The sequence below is a fragment of the Marmota flaviventris genome, chromosome 5, assembly GCF_047511675.1.
Source record: "Marmota flaviventris isolate mMarFla1 chromosome 5, mMarFla1.hap1, whole genome shotgun sequence".
Taxonomy (NCBI): Eukaryota; Metazoa; Chordata; class Mammalia; order Rodentia; family Sciuridae; genus Marmota; species Marmota flaviventris.
Window position 1 is genome coordinate 56701657 of NC_092502.1, and position 12666 is coordinate 56714322.

The 12666-nt window shown below is 41.1% G+C and overlaps 1 protein-coding gene across 2 annotated transcripts in view; it reads right to left on the reverse strand.

Annotated features, from left to right (window-relative positions):
• The window catches only part of Marchf3 (membrane associated ring-CH-type finger 3), a 178164-nt gene that overhangs the window by 23712 nt on the left and 141786 nt on the right, over positions 1-12666 (reverse strand). For both annotated transcript variants that reach the window (XM_071612227.1, XM_027949356.2), the window contains exon 3: positions 9807-10011. In XM_071612227.1, the coding sequence (XP_071468328.1) occupies positions 9807-10011 (205 nt within the window). The remainder of the gene's footprint in view (positions 1-9806; positions 10012-12666) is intronic.

The window sequence follows — 12666 nt, forward strand, 5'->3', positions numbered from 1 at the left end:
GGTTCAACATTAAAGTCATAGATTTTAAGGAGATGAGTCAGTGTTCAGAAAAATATTGGAGCCATTTATTACTTCCATCTCTTATGACTTTACTCCCATCACTGCTGGCTGTGTAAAGTAAACAGCAAGCCTTTGCAACTAGGCGGATTGTGAGGAAGAGCTGCATTATTTTCTAAGATGGTGGCTATTTTCCCTTCATCTCCCAATTTCTGCTTTTACTGATTCTTCTAAGATTGAAGTCCTTAAATGTCTATAAATTCTATTTTACAACTTTCCTGCTGCTCCTACTTGCCCAGATTTCATATTAACTATATTAGCCATTTTTCCTCAAAGCCCTAAAAGATTTTGAACCTCACTACTTGTTCCAACTTTCTATTTCTAACAGCATTGCTGGAGGTGAAGCAATGACAAAATAACAAGTATAAAATATTTGTTTTCTTCTCCTAATCTGACCTCAATTGTCACAAACAGATCCTTATACATTTTCATAAGCAGCACATCTAAGGATTAAATTTATTTTTCAGAATCCCAAACTAAACCCTTAAGAAGTACTCCCCTTTTCGCATTATAAAAGCACAACATAACTTTCTTCTCACATATCCTTCACAGTGTAAATCTATCTCCCTAACTTGTTAGAGTCTGTAAACAAGTCAAAATAACACCTGGCATTTTGCCAGGGGAATGTTAGAGTTCGTAAACAAGTCTGGATGGTGCCTGGCAAAATGCCAGAGGGAGTGGTTTGAGAAGTAACAAAAACAAGCCATTAAGTGTGGAGATTCCTTATTGGTTGACTGATGTATCTAGTTTATGCTAATTAGATAAGCTGTGTGGAATGTATAAATACTGCTCCTGTCCTGCAATAAACGGCTTCCACTCCTGCTGTATCAACGTACACAAGTTATTCGTCACCCCCCCCCCCCCACCCCCGGTTATTTTGCTGCAGCTGGACTGCGGCACTAACTCAGTAATAATGGATTGCAAAGAAACAGTTTTATCCGAGACAATCTCACAGGGCCCCTATCTCTTCAACAGTGGAGGGAGGCAGTGACCAAGCATGGCACCCAAATATATGATGGGGGGGTGGGGGAATGAAAAGGAAGACAAAGCTGGAGGACTCAGAGATCTGATGGAGTCTCTTCTTATTTTTCCCCAAATCTGCTGCATCTGTCAAAGACAGCAAAGCAAAGAATGGAGACAGTTATACAAATAATTCAAAGGAAAAATCAGTGTTGTCCTTCATGGGTTACAAAACAAGGATTACCAATCTGAATGACTTCAATGACAGTCTTTAAAGAAATGTACCTCACAAGTGTGTTCAGCCACATTATGAGTGATTAACCTTTCCAACCGTTCATGAAGGAGTGACAAGGCTCTTAACAACTTTTGAGTTCACCAGGCTTCCTAATAACATCTCCTTTGGGAGAATCTCAGAAGATATTGGTGACATAATGACCCAGTAAAATAAAAACTCAAATGCAGAGAAAGAGTAACTGACAAGAAGACAAAAAGAAAGGATGGGTAAAGTCTCTTGGAAACTAAGAAAGATTTTTGGTTTATCATAGGCTGTTGTAGCCCAAAGTTTTTTTTCCAGTTATACTACAGTATAAAGAGAATCATATCTTTTTAGAGCACTTTTTATTTGCAGCAAAACTGAATGGAAAGTACAGTTTCCATAGGCTCCTTGCCCCTATCTTGAGTATCTTCCATTCAAATATCACCCCACCAGAGTGGTACACATGATACAACTGATGAACTTATGTTGATATCATACTGAATAGTGTCAACTGCCCTAAAAACCCTCTGTGTTCCACCTATCTATCCTTTCCTCCTCCCTAACAGCTCTGGAGTTAGTAGACAAAATCAATGCCAAGAGGAAACCTGGGCTTTCATCTTAACTTTTTTCACTCTCCTCTTCCTGACATACATCTTGTCCTGTGGAAAGGCTGGTAATTGGTAAAGAAGTCCTTGGCTCTGTGTGTGCACACATGTGTCAATAAGCAAAGGAAGGAAGAAAAACCAAGAGGCAGAAAGGATGAAGCTAAGTTCTGTATTCTGAATGTTTGTGTCCCCCAAACTCACATGTTAAAGTCCTGTCAGCTGATAATATCAGGAGTTAGGGTCTTGGAGAAGTGATTAGGTCATGGGGTGGAGCCCTTATGATTGGGATAAGTGCCCTTATAAAGGAGACCCTAGAAAGCTAGCCTTTCATTCCAACACACGAGGACATACCCAGATGTCAGCAGCCTGCAGCACTGAAGAGACCTCACCAGAACTGGACTGTTCTCACACCCTGATCTTGGACTTTCCAGCTTCCAGAACTGTGAGAAGTAAGTTTCTACTGCTTGTAGCTGCACAGTTTATAGTATTTTGTCATAGCAGCCCAACTGGACTAAGATGCCAGGGAGAGTAGGAAGAATGTGGACCCTGGAGCCACACAGATCTGGATTCTTTTTCTGCCTGTCCTTTACTAGTTTTAAGGCCAAAAGCATTTAAGATTTCTAAAGTGTGACTTTAATATGTCAAAATCATAGTTTTCTTATCTACAAAATGGGACTTCTTTGTCCTTATAGGGATACTTGAGACAGTGAAGTAAGGTGATTACATGAAGTGTACAGCATGTAATATTTCCCCTTTGCCTACGAAATGGGTAAACATAAAATTCAAGAAAAAAATAGGGTATGAACATCTTAAAGCTAAAAATAGATGGATTCAAAGTAAATTAATGCCACAGGATTAGAGTCAAGATCCATGACTATTGTGGAAAATGAAATTCTTAGCACAAAAGGTGATAGCAGGGTGCCATTCATAAAGGACCACTGACCTCCCACTGAAAATACTTCTCCATGTCACTAATTTATACAGCAATACAAATGACCACATTCATATTGGCGATATCTATTGCATAATAATAACTATTAGGCAGAATTGAACTACAATGATGTACTGTTCACAGTAACTCACAGTATTATTTTTTTAAGACTGTATGTTCTTTCTTCAGAGTTAAAAGTTACTCGTTGACAAAACTGAAACAGGTAACTTTTAAAGAAAAGAAACTCTTAACATGGAGTGCTATGCATATTCTATAACTTTGCTTCAGAAATGTGTACAGGGCTCCTGCAATTTATGTCTCCCTTTGGTTCCATGAGGTGCCTGCACCTTGCACAGGGCAATTTCTGAGGGTTAATTGTGCCTTGCTATTTTAGCGGGATTCAGGAAAAAGATGATTACCAGTGGTAGTCAGTCAGTGACATTTCACTGCTTTTTCCGACTGCCCTTTACAAAGCTCTTCTGCCATCAGCCCAGGGACACCATCACCTCCTCCACCCAACTCCCAAGTAATATCTTTTAATTGCCTTTCAAAGACATGAACCCCTTGACAGTCAACATTTGCTGCACTATTTATTCTTACACTTGGCATTAACTAAAAGGGTCCAGAATCTTTCAAGATTGCCTGTCTTATTTTATTGACTTCCTCTTATTCTTGGCCAAGAAGATATGCTTAAAGAAAACCTGGGTAAATTTTATCTCATATTTGAGAATGTGTAAGGAATTACTGAGTTCCAGAGACATGTTTTCTCTGCCCACCAAGAAGCTGTCCTATGAAAGGTCTGAGGCTCACAAAATGCTAACATTTGCTAGTTCTCAGTATGAGGAAACACACCTATTTGTCCTCTATTTTTTGAAACATAGAATAATTAAAATAAAGTCATGTGTAACAACTCTCAGTGTTTGGTGTCTTTGTAATTGTGTGTGATTTTATGTGTGTGTGTGTGTGTTTTGTCTTTGCAGGAGTTCTCAGCTGGGGCAACAAAGAGAGCAGCTACTGACTGAATCACATCCTCTTGAGAATGTGGATTCTAATGCATGTTTCAACCCAAGTTAACTGCAAGGATCAGTACAATTGAAAATAAAAGAACCTGCTCATGTAATTCTTTTTATGCAGGGAACTGAATTTTTCCCTCCAAATTAATCCTTTACCAGCAATGGATAGGCTGCAAACACAGGCTCCGAGCAGACAGCTCACTTCCATCTGGCACGGCCATGTGAACACTTCGGTTGGCTTGCTTTTTTAATGAAGTGATTTTTAATGAAGCAAGCTGTGAATTTAATAGATACCTTAAAACTGCTTCTTTGTAGCTAAGCTTTAAGTAACGAAGCAACTGCCAAATTAGACACCAAAACCAAGAGAAAAATTCAAGGCTGAACAACTGCAGGATCAAGGATTGCTGGGGTTCGGTCATCACTTGTGTCACCTCAACTGCTGACACAAAGGCTGGTGCCACAAGTCCATATGGAGGCAGTGTGCTCTGATGGAAACCCACTCAGTGACCTTGTCAGAGGTCAAGGAAACACTTGGCTAGCACCAGAGCACACTCAAGTGCAAGGTAGAGTAATCATAGTTATTCCTACCACTGTCCATGTGAGTACACTGTCTCTTACATTTACCTTGATTTTAAATCAACCCTTTCAGCTTCTTGTAATGTGGGGGATAACAAGAAGGAGATCATTAGGTTCCGTCTATAATTCTCTAAAAGAAAAATTTTTTAGAAAGAAATGCACAGAGAACTCCTTTAAAGGTGGGAGAAATTATCCAATTCAGGAGTCTCACAGGTCAATAGTAGGCAGTGGGAGCCAGGGAAGAGGGCTGAGGGTGGGGTGAGCAGCAGGCAAGGCCTGGCAGGATGGAGGAGTGCACGAACCACCTAATGGTCTTCTCATTCTTTAGTTAAAAGAAGTATCCACCCAATAAAACACATCTATCACATGCTACGATCATGGTCTAGCCACCTTATTTGCTAGGCTGCACTCACAGGTTGGAGTGAAAAAAGAAGCTTATTTGCCTTCCTATGAGGAATGCAATAGTGGGCCTCACGCCTGTGCATCTCCTTGAATCAGTTGATATCCTTTATGGTATAATTCCCTAATCACCCCAGTGCTGTGAGAGTTTGTTGATGAAAGTGAATACTCTAAAACAAAAAGTTCACGTTTTTACTTGGATGAATATTAAAAATCAAAACCAAACACACTATAATAAGAATTCCTGACCTACATCCAATACCTATCTATATATCTCTATCTCTACATCTTTATCTATATAGCTATATTAGGAGTTAAGTGAAGTCTTGAATCTATTAAATAGCAAGTGTCAAGTGGTTTCTTTGTGTGCAGTTCTCTCTGCTTCATGGGCACTTTCTCTCTGTTGTGTAGCTGGAGATTATACTGAATCCAGGGCACACTTCACAACTATTTTCTTCTAGTGACTTCAAAAAATTCATAAATAAAAAAAGTTAGGGAAAATCCTTAATCCTCATCTCCCTGGCTTTACATCCTATTATTCTGGGTAACTGATACGTGTGAAAACACTCGGTTTCAATTTAGCTAAACCTCTGACTCACAGAGAACAGCTTTTAAATTGTTCATATAATTCTTATCAATCAGCTGGTTCTGTGTAAAGGAAATAGGAATACGGAAATCTAATCACCCCCTCTGTGAAAAATCACCATGTCTCCCTCATCAGAGGAAGATCAGAGCCTAGAAAGCCTGCTTTCCAGATTTTCACTGTTTCCTGGTTGTTTCATTTTAATCACAACATTGTTGAGCTGATCTATAACTTCATGGGTTTTCTGGGCCAGGCTAGTAAGCTACCGACTCATGTCTCAAGGAAGCCTAGTGGCACTATCCCATCACTAGAAAGAAATGTTACCAGCATGCTATTTGCACATAGCAAGATGGGGTTCTTTGCAAACTGGTCAATCAGAAATGCAATCATGGCAATAGGCTGTAGTTGGGACACACATTTTGGGGGATGAATCTTGGTATTTTTATTGGTTTGCCATATTTTACCATTTGTTATAAAAGAATGGTATCAGAGTTCACCTTACAGAGAGAAATGAGAAAACTAAAAATGAGCAGGAAGGAGACCATAAAACCACCCAGGCCGGTCATTCAGTGAATCCTTTTATGGTTAGTGGATATCTATTTACTATGTTCTAGTGGGTCATTATTCTTGGGGATAATTCATCTTACAAATTGCCACAGGGTGCAATTTTCCATCATCAACAAAAACCACATAGCCTTCACGAGAGAAGCTAGCTGTGGAGGTAAGAAATGCATGTCTGTTTTAACTGCTCTTCCTTTTCACTGTGTACGTTTTGAATGCTTTCAGGCTTTGCATGATTGGACACAGACCTTATGAGATTTGCATTAGTTGGACTAGGACAGAAATTCATCCACATCTGACTAAACTAGATGACTGCTGCGTAGCTCTCTTGGGTTGAAACCAGCTCTTGTTTTACCGGCTTATGTTGCAGCAAGAAACTATTTAGGGTATAAAATTTGTATGCAACCACCAAAAGAGACTAAAAACATCCTGGCCATATGCGTTAGTAGGCAAGGTAGGTAAGTAGGTAGAGAGGTAAGCAGACAGACATAAAATCAACTTATTGAGATATAAATTACATACCATACAAGGTACCTATTTAAAGTGTAGATTTCTTTTTGAGGGGCATACTTGGGATTGAACCCAGGGGTGCTTTACCACTGAGCTACATCCCCAACCCTATTCATGTTTTTATTTTGAGACAGGTCTCAAAAAGTTGCTGAAACTGGCCTCAAACTTACCATCCTCCTGCCTCAGCCTCTGAAATCACTGGGATTATAGGCATATGCCACTGTGCTGGCTAAATGTAGTTTTTTTTTTTTTTTAAACAAGAACTTCTAGCCTTATAGGACCCAGAAGAAGTCATGGAGAGCTTCTTGCTTGCCCTCTTCCAAAGTGAAGCTCAGAGAAACTAACTGAGACACACAGATGGTCACACAGATGGTCAGTGGCAAAGTGGGGAGGGGATATCCAGTATGGAGATTCTTATAAAACCAGCCCATTGATTTGGCCATATGAATAGAAACTCAACCGTGTTGGGGGGAAAAGACTAACCTTGGCAGCTTGTGTATATGCAACAGCCCCGTGTTCCTCATCAGTTAAAATCCAACAACTGGCTGCAGAGTACAGACAAGGAGTGCCTTAGGAAAGTAAGTAAAGGGGATCCAAGGGCTGTGTGAACAGAGGGCTGAAAGGGTTTGCTGAAAAGTGCGAGTTGGAGGTGTTAAAGTAATTCCAACCAATGTTAGCATCTAGATGCTGACAAATAAAATTTATAAATGACTTTTAAAACTGCTTCCTCTAGCAACAAGAGCTGTTATTGTCACATCGATTTTGAAATTAAATGTTATGGAATTTTCTTGCTTTAATGAGAAGGCAGATACAGCTGGTAAACAAAGTAATGATTAAAGCAATTAAAAGAGTAAAAATGAGAAATAAAGTAGCGATACTCCTAATCCTTAACCCAAATAGGCAGGTTTGACTGATATACTTTTAAAAAAAAGATGCATGTTTATCTCAGGGTAAAAATATTGAGAAGCAATGCTCACTACAAATAAGCCTGCCCTTTGGTAAGAAGGGAAAAGTCAATTAGTCATGTCAGTCGTTTAAAAATCTGCCCACACCTGGTTCTCATTTGTCCTACAGCCCAGAAACCAAAGACAACTTTTTATTGCTTGTGGTCAAACAGCAAGTTCATTTCACCATGGGATGATCAAACAGCCAGCCTCCCCCAGCCTGAGAAGTTTGCCTTTCACTTTCAACTTGTTCAATCATCATTAACTCTGAAAATTGTCACATTCCATTTGTGCAATGAAAATTTCACCACAGTGACCGTTTGGGTGAAGTTTTTGTAGGCGAGGCCCTAAATCTTATAGAGCACCTCACACCTTCTCAAGGTCATTTGACTCATTTCCTTGTTTGATGACAGTTGCCTGCCATTCTGGAGTCAGTCTGGGACCAGAAATTGGTAACTTTGAAGAAACCTTTCTGTGTGGGTGTTATCCTCTCTGAGACTGGGTGATTTGACACCAAGTTATTAGAAAGACTGAGGCATATGCATACATGCATACCCGACACATTTGTTACATATTTATGGGTACATACACTGGAATTTTTTTTTTTTTTTTGTATCGGGGATTGAACACAGGGGCATTTAACCTCTGAACCACATCCCACCTTTTTTTGTTTTTTATTTAGAGACAGGGTCTCGCTGAGTTGTTTAGGGCCTCGCTAAGTTGCTGAGGCTGGTTTTGAATTCGTGATCCTCCTGCCTCAGCCTCTCGAGCTGCTGGGATTACAGGCATACACTGGAATTTTTATCGAGTGAAAATAAAAGTCTTCACTGGAGAGGGACCAGTAAAGAAGACCTCTGGATGCAATCCATTTAAAAGGATTTCCTCACTCTGGGAAGCCAGCTGCCCTAGAGAGGCTGCAATATCGAATTCCAAGAAGCTTCTGGAAAGGAGAAATAGACTTCTTTTTACTTTTGCCATTGGGCTTAAGAAATTATCACCCTATTTGTTTATTTTTATTCAATTACATTTCCCCTCTGCAGAAGGGGTTCTGAAATGTTAACTCCCAGTGAATCTGGCATGGGGTCAAACTCCTAATGGAAAATTTACAAATATGAATTTCTGAAAGTGGATGTCAAGTGGCAAAATGGCTAAATTTAGAGGTCATTTGATCCAGCATTTGCTGGGGCAAGTCAAATAAATTTTGTGCTGTTTGGCAAGTAACTCATAGCTAAAACAAGCCCCAGTTGCAAATCCTGATTAAAATTTCAAGGTCAAAACCAAGAGATGTATACACAGAGCTCTCTAGAGCTTTTCAGGTGCCTTGGTGCCAATACACTTATTTAGCAGTCTCTAAGAATGGCTTCTTGATCTCTAGTTCTAGTTCTAATTTCAGGGGTCCACTGGGTTAGCTGCTGAAATAATATTATGAGCTCGTCTGGATCACAGACACAATGTCTTAACCCCTTTCAGCTAGCTCTGCCTCACAATGCACTAAAATATTTAATATTGCTAATATCCAGCCTTTAATTTAGTACCTGAATTTGGGGGTAGGAGGGAGGGCAGAAATAGTATATATTTTTTTCTACTTCTCTGATTAAATTCAGATCAGACCTTCAAGAATAGTCCTGTGCCTCCAAAAACACAGAAAAGAATGTCTTGTCATTTTAATGGCTGCTGGGTTGATAGCATCACTTTTAAGAAAAGCAATTCCAATACTAGGTTATTAGCTGAAAAAAGCTTATGCATGATATCCCAGGAAGGATATTTTTATTCAAACACTTGAATATGTGCCCTGAGTTATTAAGTGTTTTATACATATTAGCTCCTTTCATTCTTATGGCAAATACAAGGGATATGGTAACTTACCCAAGGCCAAAGAACCCAGGATGTGTGGGTCTAACTCCATTGTAAATGCAGCTATATTTTCTCCTGAAGACCTGTTGGGATATGCAACCTGAATGCCCATTTATCTATTGCTCCACATTGGTCAGAGGGTGTGCAGAGAGGTGTTCAATTTGTTTGTTCCACTTCATAGGTATTGAAAAACGGAGACCATGTCACTGAACGTTCCCTTTCTCCTTACACTAATTTCCTCTATTTTGGGGTCCACTTTTGTGGAGGTCACCCTTCTACTGCTGGCTCCCAGTAGAATGAGCTGACAAGTTGTCCCTCCCTGTCTGCTTCTCTTTCTCTCTCTCTCTCTCTCTCTCTCACACACACACACACACACACACACACACACACTCTCTCTCTCTCTCTCTCTCTCTCACACACACACACACACACATACACTCACACAAGAGCTATTACTGTGCTTCAGTGAAGCTGTACAGGGTTTGTGATCCAGGCATAAAAGCAGACATCATTTGCTCATTAGAGCTAAGTTTTCAGGACGTGCCCCACTTACTGACCTCCACTAACGGCCTGGGTTTGCGCTCGACTGCAAACCTGAAGTGGCAGAGTTCACAGTAGCTGGTGTTTGAGGACGACAGCCAGTGCTCCAGGCAGCTCCGATGAATTGTCCCCAAGGTCCCCGTACATTCACATGGAGAGAGCAAGTCTTCTTGGCTGCTGCCCTCATGGCAGATCCTGCACATTGGCCGGTCATTGAAGGGGCTGCAAGAGAAGGAGGGGCACCTGCTGGTCACTGGGCTGTGACCCACTGCCATGTGGATGGCCTCTAGCTCTGTGTTGTTCGGGCCCTTCCCAGTGGCAACTGCTCAAAACAGATACTTGCTTTAAGACCCTTTAGATTTTTACACTTGACCTTGGCAATGGGGCCAGTGGTCTTAGGTACTCCAGAGTACTCAGGCCATCTACTTTTACCAATATAAAATTAGCCAGTATATAAATATAAAAATATATAAATATAAAGGCCAATATCAAAGAAGCCAGGTGTGGCCTAGGGCCAAAAATGAGTGAAAATGAACAACATGTTATTTTTGTCTTGAACATAGATGAAGTTCAGGCAAACTACCAATCAAAAAATAAAAATCATTCCTCACCATAAAGAACAGAAATGGTTTTGAAATGATATCAATTGTAGTTTCTAGACAAATTACATCTTTTGAACCGGCCAGGACACTTTTATATACCCAGAGGTTCCTTTTGTTTCTCTTTTTAATGATGTGGGAGAATGAGAGGAGGAAAGTGAGCTGGCAACAAACCCTGAAGCCGCCACAGAGAAACGTGGACAAAGTAGAGTGGTGGGTGGCCCTTTGAGCTTTTGGAAAATGATCTCTGGGATGCCAAACACACTGAACTGAAATAGAGTAATGAGTATGTCCTACCAAGGAGGCCTGTGCATAGAGTGCTGCCTTTACTTTTGGAAAAACCATTCCTGCATGGTGTGTGAAGGCAGTATAGTACAGTTAGTTGTCCCCAGTGCAGGCTCTGCAACCCAACTGCCGGGGCTAAGACCCCAGTTCAGAGGCTTATGGCCAGCTCACTTTGGGCAGGAAACTTCATCTTCCTGTACTTCCGTTTCCTTATCTCTAAAATGGGCACTAAGAATGACGCCTTCCCTGTGTGGTGATTTTGAGGATAAGAAAAGATAGTGCAGATTAGAAACTTAAAATAGGGACCAGCATATAGTAAAGGCCTAGTTGATGCTAGCTAGTGTCACTCATGGAAAAACTCAGGCCCAAATGAAATAACATGGCTGCACCATGAAGTCAGCGCCAGTGAAAGGATCAAAGTCAGATAGCTTCACTTCTCAGTGGGTATTTTGTCCTCTGAGAAGTCTCTGATCCATGTTTTCTTCTCTCTCTCTCTCTCTCTGAAGTTCTGCCTCACAAATGCTAAGCAAGTGCTCTACCAGTGAGCCCACATCCATATCTTCCTATGTTGCTTGTGCAATGCTTTGTTGGGCTTTAGACTTTAAAATATTATCATATATGTGACAACCCTAGAGCCAGCCTCCTTGCTCAATTCCCTGTCTCTCCCACATACTCCAAAGATGACAGGACCAAGGCCTATGCCACATCATTCTCTTCAATATAATTTTTGATCCAATGGAAAACAGCCATGGAAACAATGCTGTTTCCCAAAGGTCTTCTGGGAATGATTCTGAGAATAAGTGAAGAAAAAGACCTCCCTCCAACTTGCATGGAAGACCCACTTGTGCTGGGGGGAGAAGAAAGGTGTCAGAGTTGACTTTTTCCTCCTGTTCTCCTTCATTCAATTTGTGCCATGTACATGCAAAGCTCTGCAGCCCTCTTGTTTGCGTTGCCATATAAAGAGAGAGCAGGGATGCCTGACAGACAGAAACACACTCATAGGCTCACAGGTCTCAGTCATTTCACCTGTAGCCTGCTCCTCCTGATCAACCAAGGTGATTGATGGCTGCCAGGGTGACTGGTGCACACCCAGTGATCCAGTCTCACTTCACTCCATCCTGTTCTGAGTCTTAATCAATTGTTGGAAATTTTCCAAGTAGTGGAAAAAATGTCTATTCAATATGTTTCTATTTCTTTGCTTTGTGACAACTGCATAGATTTTAAATAGAAGGTTTTCGGACATTTACAGCATGCATGGGTGTGATTCCATGTGTGAGGGCTGTGGTGCTACCAGTAGTCCTACTGCAGGTACATATATGGTCCTGTGGATCTGTGCCTGCACCAGAGGGGCAGTCTTATCTCTCTGTCTGAGGCAAATGGTTAAGTGTGAATAACTGGTCCTAGGTTTCAGGGTTAGAAGTGTGAGCACTGGCATTAGTGGGCAAGTCTGGTGGTGACATACACTTGACATTCATAGGTCAAAAGCCTATGAATTTAACCATTCTGAAAGAAATTTGGAGAAGTCAAGGTGCACCCATCAGCCTGGGAACCCACGGCTTCCAATCTGCCTTTGGTCAATTGCAGCACAAGAATAGCCCCCAGGGTCAAAGTGCCGGCCTGTATAAGCAGTCTCTGAGTTGTTCAGAACTTTCATTCACCCTTGCTTTGGTTCATCATAGGGAAAATAGCCGTGGAGGTTTTAACAATAGCACTCCACATCAGATTGTATGTGAAGGGTTGGGGACCACAGGGGCAAAGGAAGGGACAAAAGAAGAGGTCCCCACATCCAGAGAGTAAACCTGCATGGTGTGTCCACCCGGCAGTGCTGATCTGCATCATGCACCCTAGGAATGTCATTTCAAAAGTTGTGCCCACAAATCCGATGACTGGCTTAGTCACCTGAAATCAGATGCCTTGTTCATTCTATTCTAACAAAGGGCTTCTGAAGACAGTAAGAGCATAATTACCATAGCAATGTCAAAATAATAAATGT